The 18,342-nt window shown below is 33.6% G+C and overlaps 2 protein-coding genes across 4 annotated transcripts; both read right to left on the bottom strand.

Moving 5' to 3' along the window:
* Positions 1-34: 34 nt before the first annotated feature.
* On the bottom strand, positions 35-7,888 carry LOC140797507 (uncharacterized membrane protein At3g27390-like). Of its 3 annotated transcripts, none has more exons than XM_073150986.1 (10): positions 7,514-7,888; positions 5,029-5,137; positions 4,748-4,940; positions 4,503-4,639; positions 2,993-3,281; positions 2,696-2,802; positions 2,469-2,616; positions 1,471-1,567; positions 985-1,225; positions 35-894 (listed from the first exon to the last, which is right to left on the bottom strand). In XM_073150986.1, exons 1-10 carry the CDS (start codon positions 7,605-7,607, stop codon positions 645-647), a joined length of 1,665 nt encoding a protein of 554 aa, XP_073007087.1. In that variant the 5' UTR covers positions 7,608-7,888; the 3' UTR covers positions 35-644. The 3 variants fall into 3 exon arrangements, with proteins under 3 accessions (XP_073007087.1, XP_073007086.1, XP_073007088.1); XM_073150985.1 differs by having other exon boundaries at positions 1,369-1,567; positions 7,514-7,885; XM_073150987.1 differs by lacking the exon at positions 7,514-7,888 and having other exon boundaries at positions 1,369-1,567; positions 4,748-4,944; positions 5,029-7,490.
* A 1,693-nt stretch (positions 7,889-9,581) lies between these two features.
* Positions 9,582-10,852, bottom strand: LOC140797867 (BAG family molecular chaperone regulator 2-like). The gene is made up of 2 exons (XM_073151552.1): positions 10,542-10,852; positions 9,582-10,079 (listed from the first exon to the last, which is right to left on the bottom strand). Exons 1-2 carry the CDS (start codon positions 10,774-10,776, stop codon positions 9,868-9,870), a joined length of 447 nt encoding a protein of 148 aa, XP_073007653.1. The 5' UTR covers positions 10,777-10,852; the 3' UTR covers positions 9,582-9,867.
* Positions 10,853-18,342: the final 7,490 nt, after the last annotated feature.

Raw genomic sequence — 18,342 nt, 5'->3', positions numbered from 1 at the left:
GGTTGTAGCTTGATTCTTGGTGGATCAGACAGCATTTAATTGTTTCGTCAACCGCATCTTTATGTTGCAGTTACGACACTTTCATTGGAATATTCCAAGAGATCCCTTACAAATATACAACATTTATGTGTAGCTATCAGCAGCACACGTTTATCTGGAATTCGCATCTCAACTGAGTGATGTAATGTAGCACTTAATGGAATCGTGACGTCCAACAATCACATACCTATTTCTCCTGACAAAGAATGGGTTTAAACTCAGTTATGTTGCCAAGAACTGAAAGATTAAATTGTTTCTCTCTCGCTTCAGTTATGTTGCTGAGAACTGAAAGACTCAATTGTTTCTCTCGCCTGGTTTTTCCACCATATTTTCGCCAATAGCATGTCCAGACTTCTCCCGTAATCCTCCGTTCTCTGAGGTTGCCCTGTGACATCGGCCAGGTGCCAATGGGCCGTAATAGATGCAAGGGCCGTAATAGATGCGAACCGAAGCTAAACTACAACTTCAAGAACATGACAAAAAGAGGAATTAAGGCATGCTGCTACTCCAGCATCAATGTCTGTTGGAATAGACAAATCAGTGAAAGGAAGAAAACTCTACTCTGTAAGAATAACGGAATAAATCTTATTTCTGATTAAAGATGATCATTGAGTGAGAAGAGAGCCATTTCCAGGCTGCGACTCCTGATCATCACTTTGGCGGCTTCTTGTTCTCCCAAAAGATTTTCGACTAATAACTTTTAGTATGCTCTTTGACCTTTGGGGTTGAGATCCATTAATTGATTGGCTGCCTTCCATCTTCTTCTCAAGTTCTTCTGAGAGTTTTTTTACAAGGTCGTCAAAACGACGTTTGGCTGTTGGATACCTTGAGATAGACCTCGTGATTCCTTGCAACCTTGTAGCATAACAGAAATATATAACAAAGTTATAACATAGAAACATAGAAGAAAAAGACTTGATTGTGGTGGTAAGGGCGTCGCACTACCTTCGAGAAAATGCATCTATTTCTCCTCGTTTCCGATCACTTAGTGACGGCATTTGGGTAACAAGATTCTTTAAGCGTTTGGAATCGCCAATTAACAAGACGAACTTAGACAAATAGTTCTGTTCCTCTTCTGAAAATTTCTCAGCTTTGATCTGCTCTCTGATGATCATCAAAGGGTCAAAGAACCAATCGAAGATCGCATATTTGGGTCTATTATCAGATGTTATCTCCGTGCCATCACCTGAAAATACACCAACCAGCCAAATTTATCAGATGTATTGACAATACCAACTGAACAAAAACAACTTGATAAAAAAGGCATCCCAATGCATGAGCTCCCGCCTAGACGGGTTCTGGAAAGGGACATTGCCTTTCTTTACTCACTTAAGAGCAAACCATCAGAATTAGCCTCTATGGACTGCAGGAGTACGTGAAGGATGACATATGCCGGCAAACCTATGCTTAATATTCCACTACCAGCCTTGCCTGACTTGGATTCTTCAATATCTTCACGAGTTATGACCCCTTCAGCAACCAGAGTCTCACCATGGCGCTTACATTCTAAGAATAGACCTTCAAGTAACTACATAACACTAGTAGAAAGTTAAAACAAAATCCACAGGCTGACAATCTTCGAAAATATACATGAACAAAGCAAACTGAAAGCAAACTGAAAATATCTGAAAATATACATGAACAAAAATATATATAAAGCAAACTGAAAATATTTAAAATACTACTGGTATGTTGCAATTGCAACATTTTCTAGATCCAGAAACAAGAAGCGATTTCCATCTTTGAGCTAAGGAAACTTACTTACCACACAAATAGTATTCCTACTATTTCCTAGCAATGCTAGATAGCGAGTGACCAAGATGATGAAGTGATAATCTTGGTTCTATGGACACAATCTATTTTTGATTTCTTTCCCGTTTTTCCTCTTTCTCATTTTGTTTTTCGCTGTCCAAATTTGGAATCTATCTTCAAATAATGAGATATCTTTGTGAAAAAGAGTCGAACAAAATCATATGAGATGCTTCTTCTTTAAGAATAATGGAGTTAACCATGAGTAAGTCGAAGTTAATGGGTAAGCATCTACGATCACTCCATTTAGCATAGACAACTAACTGTTTTGTTCATGGCTGGGCTAAACAGTTGGTGTTTTGTACTGTCATGTGGAGAAAAGATTTATGTAAGTTCTCTTTTACTACATTAGAGGTAAAATAGGTAAACCTTCTGCTTCTTAGATAAAACAAAGTGATATCTTCTATCAGACAAACAAAAGGAATCCCATTTAGAATAGGTTCCATAACCATGCATTGTAATTGCTGCAAACTTGTTCGAGTCTATGAACTTAAAATTAGATACTTTGTCTCTGGCCCAGTCTAAAATGATTTTTTTGAAGTATTAGTCATTCTTCCCAAAGAAAGCTTTGCACAAACACCAGTTACATACACTAACATCTTAGAAATGATGTGAAGTACCTTAATTGGTGTTAATTCTCGGATAGTATCCTTAAATGATGCAGCACGCGAAGGAGGGTTCTTTACATCCTTCTTTTCCCTGCGAAAAGAGTTGGGTCTGGACATTGAGCTGGAACGTGGAGACTCAGGCACCTTTCGATATCGATACCTACCCATTTAATAGAAGACAGCATGATTTCATGTTGCATAAAAAACACACAGCAAGTGAATAATAGTACATGTATCACCTAGGAAAGCAAGATCCTTCTGGCATGTCAAGCACGTCATTTGTGTACTCATCAAACATGGCCAATGATGAGACAATGTAGAAGAGTCCCTTGCGAATTGAGGATTCCTGCAGCATCCAGAAGAAAATTTTCATGAATACAAGAGGAAAACAAGAAAAAAATATGTAATGTAATTATACTGAATATGATGTTGAGAGATAATGGTTAGACATGTCGTCAATTGTCTAATTACATTGAGAAACTATTATTGACAAAATATGAATTAAACAAGATGATGATCCAATTAACTCTTCAGACCTGGTAAGCAACCACAGCAGCATATGCACCTAAAGGAAGACTGGACATGATGGAAGCTATGACTGCTCCTGCAACAGCTAATGGCCAGAGTAGAATAGCAAGACCAGCAAATGGTACACATGCAGTCTCCAAGAACGGTCCCTCCCGGCCTATGAGATCCTGTATCAACCTTTTCCATCCTTTAAAAAGCATGATAGGGCTCTTGTATATGGCAATTAATGAGACCATTGGCATGTCAACCATGATTCCACACACAAAAGACAATAGGGCAGCAGGAACATTCCACAATCTGGAAGATGTCACATTAAAGCCTTATTGATCTACAATGCTCTAAGATTGAAAAGAAAGGACTTCAGATGATGTACAACTTGCCAATAAAATGTGTTTATCTATAATAACACAAAATCTTATAATTAAAAAGTTCAACTAGTTGTACTGTTAAAAAAAAAGCTAAGCCATGATGAACTCTAATTAAAAAGCAATCACCTGATTCCTAGTACATTGGTGAATTTATAACAGTAGGCCTGACTCCTAATGCTAAAAGCAATCCATTACTTGGATTTCATACCAATTAGACTTCAATTTGATGTTTCTCTACTTTCCGCACTTCAAAAGTTAAGACTATGAAATATGAGAAATACTCTAATTTTATATTTATTGGTGAAATTTCAATCAATAATTAAATAGGGTTGAGATCAACCGATATGCAACTACTTAAATCGTACAACAACTAGGCTCCTATTCTATAGTTTTTTTAATTTAATTTTTTTCTTAATTTTGCTAAATTAAGCTAGATAACTAGTGGCCTAGAAAGAATCTTCACTCCCTCTTGCCATGTGCCGACACTCCATCTACATGAAAATGGCATATCGTGTGATGCTCATTTATGGTTAAATAGTACATTGTGCTGCCTATGTTCTTCAGCAATCAATTGTAGTTTTCATCTTGAAATAAAGTTTCCTTTGAAAAATTGAAGTACTTGTGTTTTGTAGGACACCATAATTATGTCATATCATTAATGTACTCGATCAAATGTCCAGGGAAAAGATATCTTAAGTTGCAAAACTAAAGAAAGTATCAAGAAGGGCATACACAATACTAGGTTAGATTTTCTTCTGTTAAACTGTTCATGGGTTACCTAGTAATATCATATGAAGCCATGATGCCATCAAAAAGGTTTCACACAAAGGACATATCCATCTAAAAAAGGACAAAAAGAAAATTTAAAAAAAAAATCAAAGTTGCATTTAGATTTAGCAACCTAACAAATAACTACTTCACATTCACACATTCTCAGTTTGCTCAATCTAAATCTATGGCTAAAATATTGGTCAATTACCTAATCTATAAATTACAAAGTTTACAAACTTCCAGACCAAAGCTAATATCTATTAAGTTTATTCACCTGGAAGAAAAGAGGGGTAAAGATCATTTGGAAGATTGTCAATAATTATTATGGAGATGCAGACAACAAAATATAGGATGATAGGAAATAAAGAATATATAGGACCTTATTTCATATGGCTTTCCATTTGGAGGATCTTCAAGACGAAGGTCATCCATAGTTGAGAAATAGGAGTGGAAACACATGTCCTTCAAGTCTCTGACCACCGTGCAACTGCCCTTAATTGTAGTCCATGTACCATCCTATACATTTGATGACATAGACACAAGAAGTTGAAATTACCAAAGAACATGAAAAACCAAAAAGACAGAATATCAAATCCGACAAATAAAATGTAATGGCAAATGTACCACAAAACAATGAACAAACATATCAGTGTTTCCTTCTCCAACTGCATGAAAAGTAGCCATTACAGGGGCTAGAAAGCCATATCCTGCACTGGCCAGCACACTTCCCATGATACCAACTATTGGCCATGAAGCTAGGATGACGGATACCCCAATAGAAAGAACAAGCTTCAGAACAGGTCCAAGCTGTTTGGCTCTGCCTTCATAACAGATGAAAGTCGTTAACATACAGTCAAATGATGTCACAGACTAAACGTAAGGACCTGTGCAGAAGCAAATATTACCTAACTATGCAGTAAAATGTCCAAATTGCATGCACTGGCCACAAGCCCAATATGATTGCAGAATTTCCAATCGTCATAATAAGACATACCAAAGGACAAACCAAAGCACCTGCAGAAGGTCAAATCATGACAAATCACAGTCATATAGAACAGGAGTCATCAGTTTGAAAAGGTACTTCCAAAATTTTATTTTGGGTATAGAATCATTAAGGTCTAAGTGTCGAACTTTGAAATAACACCCCAACAGATACAGAGCTTGTAAATAATTGAAAATTGTGGCACAAACATATCAATAAATTTCTTTAGAGGTAACAAGGGATAAACAACTTGGATAAAAGTTCACATTACAATTAATCAAATTTCATCTTCTTACACTTCTGTAAATTCATGGCTTCACCATCCATTTTGTGTTTTTTTTCAATGTGAGTCCTGATCTCTGGACGACCACATTGACAAAATTACAGTTAGTTACTTAAAGATATTAATGACCTATTCAGTATAACAAAATCGTTATATGACAATTTAAAAGATCACAGAAAGATAAGACAGATTTATATGAGCAAAAAAGAGACTCACGGAAGAGCTTCAATAAAATCGAGTACAGGCACAGCAAATTCTAGGACCATAAGTTAGAGGAAATGAGTTCGTGAAGGCTGAAATCATTGCAAGTCCCGCTAACAATGTTTCTTCAGCTCTAATTTAACTCTAAATTTTTTTTTAAGCAATCTAATGTCAGGGAACTAATGCCACAGGCAATCAGGTGAGATCAAGCATGTGCCGAGATCACAACAGATGGGCAAGAAACACATGTCATAGACACCACACTTAAGAAGCATATTGCAGAGGAAATATCTATATGATTCACAGAGAATAGGTAGCAGACACTGCATATAAGGTCAAAACAATACACAAGACATTATCATATCATTCATAATAGAATCAAAAGTTTGAAGCTTAAGAATTCGAAAAAACAGAAAAACAAGATCAGTTTTCTTCTCTTCTCAAAGTGCATCGTTCCAAAATCATGAAGGCACAGTTGGGCATGATATTAATTTAAACCATCACTAAAACCCTGGCTTCCGCAATGATTTATTTTCCATCATTGACCTAATAATGCAGATTCTTGCACAGGTTACAACATAATGCAAATAAAGAAAGTTGTGACAAGAAGGAGAGATGGAGAAAGAAAGAGGAGAAAGAACAAGTTAGAACACACCAAAATGGAATTCTTCCTCATGCAAAACTACTTATTCTATGGAGATGCAAAATTAGGTGCTCTTGTTCTCAAACTCATTAATATTCTCTATCGACTACATTTTCCTATGCTATTCTTACCAGTGTGTTATGATTTTATCATATCAATAGATTATCATTACCTCGTATATTACAAACACTTCAATCTCCTTTGAATCTGCCATAAAATCATAGCCTCTGTTTATCAAAGGCTAACAAGACTTTCTACCAATCTGAAATCATACAGCTTCAGCATGAATTGCAACAAATTGTTGTCACATGAAAATTGAAATTTGATAAAATATCCTAGGTGATTTGAGTTACATGATTGGGGCAAAATCCTAAAGAATTGTGATTGACAACTGATGCAACATTTCAAGCAAAAGACAGGAAACGGACAGACAATGTGCACCAGTTATGATTTTGCAATCTCACCTTTAAAATGATACTGCTATGACACATTAAAATGGAAGAGAAAACTATAAGCAGAATTGAGGTCCACGAGGCTAGGAGAAAATAAAGTATAGGCTATTCTCTTGAGGAGACTGGCAATGCTCCTTTATGACCTAAACAAGCAGGTCAACTAGCTTATTTCTAATATATTTCCTAAAAGAGGCATGAACAAATTAAAAGGAAAATGGCATAAAACTTGGATTCTTGATCATAGAAGCACCACAATTATCCAGAAATTTCAATAAACAAGATATAAACACAGGTTATGAGATATTAGACGTATCGCATAGTAATAAAACTCTTAGAATAAGTTCACGAGCAGATCCAAAGGGTACCTAATCTAAGATCATGATCTAAAGAACAGGTATCAATTTCATCAGGTATCTTAAAATTCTCCCTCAACGATTGTAGCTCAACCTTCATATCTTCCTTCATAATCCAAAGTGATTTTATCGGAATTAGGATCATTTCACTCTACATCTATTTCCTAATCAACTTCCATTAACAATAATATAACTAGAAATAAGTGAATACATTTTTTTTTCCAAACCATCACCAAGACTTTTAATAAACATCATAATCAAATAATTTTCAGTTCCACGAAATTTATACCGGACAGTAGCAAGAGAGTCAGTTAAATTCCCATTTAAAAGGCAATTCCCTCTTCCAGTAACAAAGAGGGGATCCTTTCCAACACTATCGCAATCAACCATATCAAGTAGAACCAAGTTCAACCGAGAGGAAAGTCATCAACCTGGTGAACCAACCCAGATGGCATAAAAGGAAGTAAAGCTCACACCTTTGACGATGCCAAGAAGAAGCAGACCAAAGAAGTAAGGCAAGAAGCAGAGAAAGCTCCAAAGAGCAGCCCAGAACCCCTTCGGAGGCTCCATTCCTACAATAAACCAAACCAAAATGCAGAATTTGACTGCCTCTTCCACTAAAAATCGAGCAAATCCTTCACGGCCATCAAAGAAACCAAATGGGTCCCTGCAAGAATCACCATTTGGGTAGTTGCTACTCTACTCATCATAATTTGTGGGAGGAGTCGGAAGTTATTAAAACTACTCTTGTGAAAAAAGAGAGAGAGAGAGAGAATAAATGAATAAAAAGAAAAAAAGAGAAGGGAGAATAAATGCTTGCTTGTATGAAGACGATTTGGTGGTGTCAGGAAGCACTGAGCACTGAGTGTGAGAAGGAAACAAAGGGATAGGGACACCGACCGAGTCGCTGACCCACCGCCCCGAATGCTTTGATGCATCACAGACCGTCCATTTTAAGATCAACGGTGTGAGTTTGCAGGAGGTGGCATTTTTGGCGTCTGTAGCACGTATGAATTGCCAAGTTTGATATGGAACAGGTGAGAAGATGATCTGCATTGTCGGTTGCAGGAAAATACCACGCTCCTGTGCTTGACCAGCTTTTCATTGGGTTGACGACTCCCTCTCTGTTACCCCCGAAGTAAAATAAATAAATAAAGGTTAATTGTATTTTACTCCCGGTGCTTTAAAAAATTTCAAATTAGTCCCTGTGATGTGATGAAATGAGATCCCTTAATTTTTCTCTCAAAATTAATAGAGCGAGTCTAAATGATTAAAATACTATATCATATTTGTTAAGCAATACAGATGGGATTTTAATATTGTTTTTGTTTAACCTGTATTCATCTTCTTAGTATATGTGATCTAATTATTAACTTTTATAAAAACTCAGATTTAATGATCGTTGGCACAATCTAGGAAGCAAGAAAAAAGATATGTGAGTATTTCTTTTAAAAAAAAAATATTTATTATAAGATGAGAATAATATTTTTATTCATAAACAATTAAAAATAGAGGGAATTTAGCCACCCATTCAATTTTAAACATTTTTTAATCGATTAATTTAGATAGAAAAAATAACTGTCTCACTTTACTCATAAGTATATGAGCTGATATGTAATATTTTAAAATAAGGAGTATAAAATAATTTTAAGAAAAGTATAGGAGAATAAAATATATTTAACCCGAATAAAAAATTACATAAAAGCCCCTGTATTATTGGCCTTTTATGATTCAAGCCCTACCCTATTGCTTTTTCCAAAAAAACTCTTTGCTTTTATCAAAAATATTTAGAAAAGCCCCGAGTTAATTTAAACCCATATTAGCTTTAATATTACAACAATATAATGTTTTAATTAAATAAATATTTTATAATTGAATTATATTTACTTTTATAATTTATAATAATAGACTCAAGTATATGTAAATTTTATACACTCCATTATAATAAAATGCACATCAACTATAAAAAAATATATGCACTCAATTTTAGCTATTAAATCTAAAACCTACTTACAATTAATTGTAAAAAAGCCCCAAAGCCAAATATAATATAACACACACAAGTTGAAGTTGAAGACTAATTCTGGGGTCTTTTGGTGTCTCTTACAAACTTTTGTGCTTTATTAGGTACCAAATTACTTTACTTATCAGTTTAAATAGCTCTATTTTGGGCTATCAAATTAATCAGGCCTGCTTAAACTCGGCTTGATAAGGCTTTGATCAAGCTCGACTTAATAAGGCTCGAAATACAAATAGTTTAAAGTTTAGGACAATTGAACTAATCACATTTGATTCAAATTTGATTAAAATTCAAGTCAGGTCGAATTCAAGCTTCAATGAAGCTTGGATTTCATTTACTAAAGTGACTCATTTCGGTTCAAAGTTCGACTCAACTCGAGTTAGACTTAAAAATTGGCTCAAATTAAAACAAGCCAAGTTTGATGGCTAGAAATTAAAGTTGTCACAGAGATATCATAGTACTTATAATTTAACTTATTTATATAACAACTTTTCATTAAGAGAGTGTTTTTAAGACAATAAAAGTAAGGAATTTTTTTTTTATATATAATTTCCCCAGATTTAAATTTGGTTACAAGCTAGTCTAGATCACCTGTGAAATAAGAACAGGCAAGATCAAACACAAACTGACGAGTTCTACCTCCATTCCATCACAAAAACAAATCTGGAATGCAACTCGTAGCATCTCCTCCACCTGCCATGCAATCACCTCTACTGCATAGATACTAATTAGCATACCAAACTCCACTCTTCCTTCATGTCACATACTGTTAGTAGTAGTCCTACTAAAAACTAACAATTAAGCCCTCTTCTAGACCTCAATAATGGTAGGAGAAGGGCTTCCCATGGCTTTTAGCTTCCTTTCTTTGAGTGCAGGGTCCTCCAAGAGAAGGACTTTGTCCCTATCCTTGACTCCCACCATGTGGAGGAAGTCATCATCCTCCCTCTCTTTGCCTCTAAAGAGAAGCCTCTGCTCTCTTGGCTCAAGCCCTGTCACCATGGACACCACCAACTTCAACTCCCCTGCAATGGCACAAGAGTTTTAGTTACTCATTAATCAACTCTGATAGCTTTTAAGCACTTCTACTGCCTTCTTGTAATGGTGCACATAGCAGTATTGCTAGATCTGATAATTTATTTCCATTTTATTCAAATTTTACATCTTGGGTCTAGTCGAAATGTTTGAGCATAGAAGTGAGGAATGATAGTTAATAGTTGAAGCTTTTAGAATAAAATGTCATTAGAGGAGCAAAGGATTTAGCACATATAAAGTTCATAAATACATTACATCCTTCAAAAAGAAAAATCCCCATGCATATATGCCCTTCCATATAGAATATAATCTTTATTAATATATAGTGTCATTTAAGGACATTTTGAAGATTTAAAGGGACATGCCAAATAACAAGGACCTTTTTAGGTATATAGGCAGATAAGCACTTTAGAAGTACAAGTTTGATATAAAACCAAGGGAAATTTGCTCACCAAATGTAGAACTAGCACCAATGGAGATGTCATGCCAATTAGACCCAGTTGAGACTCTCACTATGATCACTTCTCCCCCTCCTTTACCACCCTCTCTCTTCTGAACAAGCATTCCCCCAGGCCGCAGCTCCCACTCGATCTGCTGGCCGCCGCCGCCGCCACTGCTGCTGCCGCTGACTCCTGCATTGTTCTTAGAACTTCTCTTGAAGAGCTTCTTTGATCTCAACTTGATCATATTTTTTTTTTTCTCTTCCTCCCTCTCTTTTGTTTTCTTCTCTATCTCAAGTGGTGGTGGTGGGCTAAGACAATACTGTGACTAGTTATATATATATACATACAGAGAGAAAGAGAGATGCTTTAAAAGCGTGCACTTGATTGGATAAAGACGTGAAGTGAGCAAAAGAAAACAATGATGCCTTTGGTGAGCTTCTTTTATTTGTTTAAAGGCAAAGAAAGTTATCCTGTAGACTTCAAAAGAACTGGAATCTTTTAGCCTTTTGGTGATGTTTGTTTGCTAAAGTTGGGGGAGTGGTTTGGATGTGCATGGATAGAATAATTGGCTGTGGGTGGAGTTTCTTAAGGCGAGTTTTAAGGGGAAGAGAGAGAGAGAGAGAGAGAGAGAGAGAGAGAGAGAGAGAGAGAGAGAAGGCATGCACATCAGCACATGCATGCATGGGATGGGGTTGGGGACAAGCTTTGCTTGATTGGTGGGACAATATAATCATAAGGTTTGGTGGTCGGTTAGGTTTAATCCCATGGGATACTATAATCATGGTAGGTCACAATGCATCTCATGAATTCAAGCTTGCCTTTCTCTAATGAGGGCATTGGATCCATTAGCCATTGTTGTCTTAGGAAGGAGGATGGTTATATTTCCCCAACTATTATTTTTATTTTTATTTTTTTTACATATAAAAATTATCATTTTGTTTTGTTTTATTTTATTTTTAGCTAGTAGTATGATATATTTACCTTTATATTTCTAATAAAAAAATATTAGTTTACCAAAATATCTTTACCTTCTTGAATGGGTATCTTAATTTTTGCGGCTTTTTGGTCTACGAAATTAGGAGGGCGCGACATTTTTAATAGTTCGTCTATATGTCACAAAAAAATCTACGGGAGGTGTATAGAAAGAGTGATAGTTTAAAGAGTTTAAGTGTAATTTTTTCGGCTAGAGATCTCAGGGTGGGTGCATTTGGTTGTAGTATAGGGATGGTTTTCTTCTAATATTAAATCAATGTTTGATTTACACTAAAGAATGAGATTTTTAACATAATTATCACTCAAAACTTTTAAAATATTATAATTATCACTATAATTTTAAAAATATCATAATTGTTATCGAAAATTATTGTGCTCTTTTAAAAATATTATTATGCTAGTTAAATCTATCTAAACATAATTAAAACTAAAATTAGATTTAGAAAAAAAGGTATTTTGCTTGCTCATATAGAAATTGTTTAAAATAGTTCAAAAGCTATTCAATATTTTACTCAATATTATAATACAAGGAAAAATATTTTCTTTTTATGCAAGAATAAAATTATTGATAATTATTTTAAACTCTAAACTTCAAAAAAAAATATTTTAATCATTTATATATGTGTATTATCTTAACAATAATCGATTAGGAATATTCAATCATAATCAAAATTCTAAATGAGAAATATTTTAACAGCAATTATAATATTTTGAAGAATGTAATGCTAATTATAATATTTTGAAAGTTCTCTTTAGAAATTATGTAAGAAAAAAGGTTAGAAATTAAGAAAATTTATGACAAACACCTTACATTTTGTCTTTACTATTATTCATATTGTACCATATTGAAAATTTATCATTTTACCCTTCAATTTAACTTTTAATATCTCAAAAACAACTTGACATTAGCTTTCTTAATGATAATGTCAAATGAGTGGTATGCTTATTTCTTTTTATTTTCAAAACTAGCAAAATATTCTTTATTATATATTGTTAGCATATTTGTAAAAGTAAAATATACGAGTTAAAATGATAAATATTTATATGATAGAGTATTAACGATAATAAATAAAGACAAATATCAAGTGTAAATTTCTCAAGAAACTACTAACACTTACTCTAATTATTTTAACTGGTAGATGTCAATTATCTCAAACAAATCATTGTCAACAGGAAGAGGGAAGAGGGAAGCTTGATTAGTACATTCACTGCATTATTTAATGTAGTGATAAGGAGGGAGTTGGTCCCATCTTGAGTTTGATACTCAAGAACTTTAAACTTAAAAGCAACATCCATGTTGTTAAGTCATGATATGCATTATTGATTTATTATTTAATAATAAAACTTTTAAATTAATCAGTTATCTAATAATTTGATATGATATATATATATATATATATATATATATATATATATATATATATATATATATATATATATATATGTATCAAGGTCAATTATTTTAGAGATTATGAGTTTAAATTAGGTTCACATTTTCATTCCATATATTATCAACTTATCCTAGATAAAAAGGGCAAATTACATACAATTAACCTCTACATGGTTTGGTTTAATTTTAACTTAACTTCTTATATTTTAAATTAAAGTATTTAACCTATCTGTGGTCCAACTGAGTTTTATTTTTCATCTAAAAGTAACAGTGTTTCACTTGGCATAGATTTATCATCTTCAAATCAAACTATTTTTATATGGAGTAACTAAGTCTTATCATGTTTTATTTAATGGTTGATTAATAATTACAACTTGGGCTGGACCAGAAGAAATTTAGGTGTTTAAACTTAAAGTACAAAGATAAAACAGAGAATAAATTATAATTTCTACAAGATAAAATCACCATTTTTGCATAGACCTTTTTCTCTCACAGCAAGTTATTTGTAACAAATTTAGAGATAAAAGGGAGACAAAACTATTTCTTTATCACCTTGAGTTGATATTTTGAACATAGTGGTTAATTGGTGAAGGTAAAAAGATTGCTCAAAAAGTGAAATATGTTTAACTGAGTTTAATAATAGATAGAAGATGGTTAATAGCTCTCAAAATTTAGTGATTTATTACATTCTAGAACTGATTAGCAGAGTTGTCACTCAAGCTTAATAGGCAGTTGAATAATCCAACTTTATAAGCTTGTATTTATTAGACCTAGGAAATAGAGGCTATGAAATAATACATGCAAAGTGCCAAAGTAACTAGATGTTCTCCTTTCTCTTTTGTAGGGAAATTTATCATTCAAACTTTGAGTTAATTTAAAAAATTGACCACAAAATTAACTATCCAACTTTTCCTTCTCTTGCTTTTGCTTTTAATGCCCTAAGAACACTTCTTTTTGAGTCAAATATACTATAAATAAAAAATGATTTTAGGTAAAATTTTAAGGTCAAATAACAGATATTTAGGTATTTGAATTTTAATTGTCAAGTACTATTAGGTTAATTATTAATTCAGGGTGTTTTTGATAAATATCCACATGCACAACTCCACAGTAGGGTGTGAATAATAATAAAGGCAAAATTAGGGTATTTTTAGTAAATTTCATATTTTTTTTAAAAAAAAAAGAAAATTCAAATTTCTTAAAATTCTTTTAAGTTTTGAATATTAGCATGAGTCATATGCGCTGCATGCTTAAATGTGCATGCATCTTAGTGCATATATGTTTTGTACTAATTCTTATCATATTAGAGAACTAACTTTAGAAAAATAATAAGTGATTATTTTCCGTCCATATCTACATACATTCAATTATATATGTATTTATATTTACTTATATATTATTTATTTATCCAAATAAAAGATGAAAGTAAAATTTTATTTAATTTATTAATTTGTTGACTGTTTTGCCCTTTATATATTTTATCTCTTTTTGAAAACTTGAAATATTCAAAATATAAAACAAGAATAATTTTATAATTAGTTAATATACAATTGAAAAGTATATTTTGGTTATTTTACATTAGAATTGTATCTGCCAAACAGTGATATATATGTTAGAATTATATTTAGTGTTCCCACTTTTTCGTTTTTAAAATAAAATTTTTCTGTTAGTTTTTGAGGAGCCCAGTTAGCTAAGTCAATTTTAGTTATTGAGTTTAGAGAGTTTTGCTCAAGATTATTATGATTTAATATCTCTAAATTTTAGGTTTAAGGGTTGTTTTAGTTATTAAAACAAAGTATTTTTTTGGAATTTTTTTACTTTTAATAATTGGTGGAAAAAATAAGAAAAAATCACAAACAACACCTTATATTTTGATTATATTGTCAATAAAACCCTCTTTTTTTATTATTATTTATATATTAAGATATCTATTTGTTAAAATTTGACATTCTATTATAAGTTAAATTAATTATATAGAAATGAAATTAAGGCTCCAAAATAAATTGGAGGCAAACCAAAACACCTTACTTCAAATCTCACAAAATCAACAAATCCAAAGCTATTGTTATTTAATCTTAATGATAAGAGAAATTTAAGAAAATATCATTTAAAATAGAAGAAAAATTCTATTTTTGTTCTATTCCATCAGTAAAACTTAGGGATAAAATTGCACCTAAATCCCTTGAAGTATAACTTACATCACTTATACCCCCAGAAAGAAAAAAAATGTAACATAAAACTGTGTAAAACATTCAAATATTTAAAATGACTCTTCCCTTAAGACTATTGTTTGCTTTTAATCTGAATTTGTCATTTCTCTCAATCTTTATTCCTCTTTAACTTCTTCCAACATTTCTTCTCCTAATATATTTATTCCTCTCAAATTCATCCCATCCCAATAACAAGTTTTTTCATGCTATTGCTTTCTATTTAACTTCTTCCTCTCAATATCTACCAATCTCTATATTTCCCCAATCTCTTTGAAGCTCTCCCCATTTTCCTAAAGTCCAAATTGGATAAGAAAAAAGGGCAATTTGAACAATTAAATTTTTTGGTAGGTCATAGTTTGGGAAAGGAAAACCTTCTAGTAGAGTGGAGAAAAAAATATCAAACCTAGTAGACTATTAGGGGCAGGGGAAAATAGAGAGATATAACTATCCAAGAACTTATTACACTAATATGTGTCAGGTGAAACTACCTAGTTTGATCTCACAAGTAATACCTCACAATTGGAAACTTTATTGTGTATAGTGGTATCATGAGAAAATCTCAATTTTGGAGACAACTTAAGATTTCTTTTCCTTTTAATTTTCTACTATAGATGGTTACTAATAAGGTATGGCTCAAGAAAACAAAATCTCCAACATCGAACTTTCTTTCTGTTCTTTTACCATGGTAGATTTCTTCATGCGAGTTTAAGCCATAGCCAAGTGGGGTTTCGAATCCTTTATCTATATAGTTGTCATGACTACTGTCAGACCAGTGGAGAAGAAAGAAATGTGAAATTATAGTCTAACTCCTTATTAATGAAAGAGGAACTAGATTTTTACATCTAAATCCTGTATCATTCAACTCAATCACAGCTTAGAGGAAGAGTGGAGTTTGATTATAGGTAGTTAGGAGTCTTAAGCCAGCGCGAGTTTATCATGTGCTGATAGTTGAGTTTGAATAATTCTATTTGTTAGTTAGAGAGCAAATTGGGGATCGGGGAGTATAAATGGTATGCAAACCCTAACTTGGGGAACAAGCTTTCTAATGAAATATTAGCTTTTAGAACTCATTTCGACCACTTTGAGTTCAAGGTCATACTGTTTGGACTTTGCAATGCTCCAATCACCTTTCAATCCTTCATGAATGCATTAATCCAACCTTTTACTAAGGTTTGCCTTGGTATTTTTTTATGACATTCTTATCTATAGCTCTTCTATTAAGTCTTATTTGCCGCATTTGAAGCAAGTTTTGGAAGTCTTGCAGGATAATTCCCTTTTTGCAAAGTTTTTGAAATGTGTGATCTGTTCACGAGATAGAATACTTGGGGTGATATTATCTCATACAAAGGAATGACGACGAATCCTTTGAAGATTCAATGCATAGTTGATTGGCCTACCCCTACTATCTTGAAACAATTGTGTGGATTTTTGGGGTTGATCGAGTATTACCCTACGTTCGTCAACTATGGATTAATTGCCAAACCTCTTATATACCTCCTCAAGAAAGATTCCTTTTGATCCAATGCCAAGGCTTAAAAGGCCTTCCAAGCCCTCGAGAGAGCCAGACAACCACCCTAATTTTGGTATTACTCAACTTCTCTAAACGTTCAAGATTGAGACAAAGGTAAGTGGGGTAGCCATCAGAGATGTTCTACATCAAGCTGGACATCCTATAGCCTATTTCAGCCGATCATTGGATCCCAAATTTAGACCCTATTCCATTTGTGAGAATAACTTGCACGCCATTGTAATGGCTATCACTTGGTGGAAGACATATCTAAAAGGCATGCTTTTTATTATACACATAGACATCAAAGTATCAAATATTTTTCGAAGTAGAAGCTACACACATCTCTGCAACAAAGATGCTTATCCAAATTACTTGGTATTGACTACGAGTTGCACTACAAACAAGGAAATTAAACAAGGCGGCAAATGTTCTTTCTAGATTACCTAAAATACATTTATCCATGGCTTATATCTTTGCTATTACCCTAGCTTGGTTAATTGAGGTGACTAATTCTTATCAGTCGAATGCCCTCGCCTTGCAGTTATTACCTTAGCTTGCAGTCGTGGGATCTTCCAGTGATTGCTCCTTAATTCAGGGACTTATCAAGTTCCACGACATGATCTACATTGAGACAACTAATGATACTAGAGTGTAGGTTATTTCAACCCTTCACGCATCCCCCTTTGGGTGGCCATTTTGGAGTTCTAACTACATATAAACGAATTAAACAATTTTTCTATTAGTCAGGGTTGAAACGTCAAGTTATGGATTTTATTCAATAGTGCGACATTTGCTAAAGACACAAGCATGCCACTACCCATCCAGCGGGTCTCCTATAGCCCCTATCTATTTTAGAGCAATTTTGGACCGACATTTCTATGGATTTCATCAAAGGATTACTCGAGTCAGAGGGTAAGGATGTGATGAGTGGTGGTTGATAGATTGAGTATATATGCTCATTTCATAGCCTTGGCTCACCCGTGTATAGCTCCTCAAGTAGACAACCTTTTCATATATCATATTCACAAGCAGCACGGCTTACCATCTACTATTATTAGTGATCATGGGTTGATCTTCCTCGGTGAATTTTGGGAGGAAGTTTTCAGCTTATGTGAAACCACACTTCAATTTAGTACAACATACCATCTGCAAATCGATGGTCAAATGGAGCGGATAAATGGTTGTTCAGAGTCCTATCTTTGTTGCATAACAAGTTCAAAATCGAAGAAGTGGGTGAATTAAATCTCCTTGGCCAAGTGGTGGTACAATACGAACTTTCACAGTAGCCTCAAAATTACTCCTTTCCAAGTCCTTTATGGGTATATTCCATCTCAGCTAACATTAACTATTGGGCCAGTTTCTTCTTTTTCTTTGATGGAAACTTTTTCTAAGGATAGAAATTAGATAGTTAGAACGAAGCACTATGTCGATCACCACAAAACCGAGAAGCATTATGAGGTGAGTGATTGGGTTTATTTGAAGCTCCAACCATACCAACAAGCTTCCCATCAGATTAGACAACCAAAAGCTAGCTGCGAAGTATTATGGGCCTTATCAGATCATGGAACTAATTGGGTGTAACACAAAAAAAAAAAAAAAAAAAAACTGTGCACACGCTAGGCACGTGTGCGACACCCCTTCGTCTTCCCAACTAGGCTGAGGTGGAACAGTGCAATGGCACCATTCTCACCGCAGCCTAGGAGAGAG

The sequence above is a fragment of the Typha latifolia genome, chromosome 11, assembly GCF_019914945.1.
Source record: "Typha latifolia isolate L0001 chromosome 11, TyphaL0001v2, whole genome shotgun sequence".
NCBI lineage: Eukaryota > Viridiplantae > Streptophyta > Magnoliopsida > Poales > Typhaceae > Typha > Typha latifolia.
The sequence above is the reverse complement of the archived record's forward strand: the minus strand, read 5'-3'. Positions and strand labels throughout refer to the sequence as shown.

Excerpts from the sequence above, each read along its gene's own strand:
- LOC140797507 (XM_073150985.1), bottom strand. The coding sequence starts at position 7,607 with ATGGAGCCTCCGAAGGGGTTCTGGGCTGCTCTTTGGAGCTTTCTCTGC. Across the intron at positions 3,282-4,502 it reads GGAAAGCCATATGAAATAAG|ATTGTGGAATGTTCCTGCTG; the intron begins GTCCTATATATT and ends GACATCTTCCAG. Across the intron at positions 895-984 it reads ATAGATGCATTTTCTCGAAG|GTTGCAAGGAATCACGAGGT; the intron begins GTAGTGCGACGC and ends TTATGCTACAAG.
- LOC140797867 (XM_073151552.1), bottom strand. The coding sequence starts at position 10,776 with ATGATCAAGTTGAGATCAAAGAAGCTCTTCAAGAGAAGTTCTAAGAAC. Across the intron at positions 10,080-10,541 it reads TGGTGCTAGTTCTACATTTG|GGGAGTTGAAGTTGGTGGTG; the intron begins GTGAGCAAATTT and ends GTGCCATTGCAG.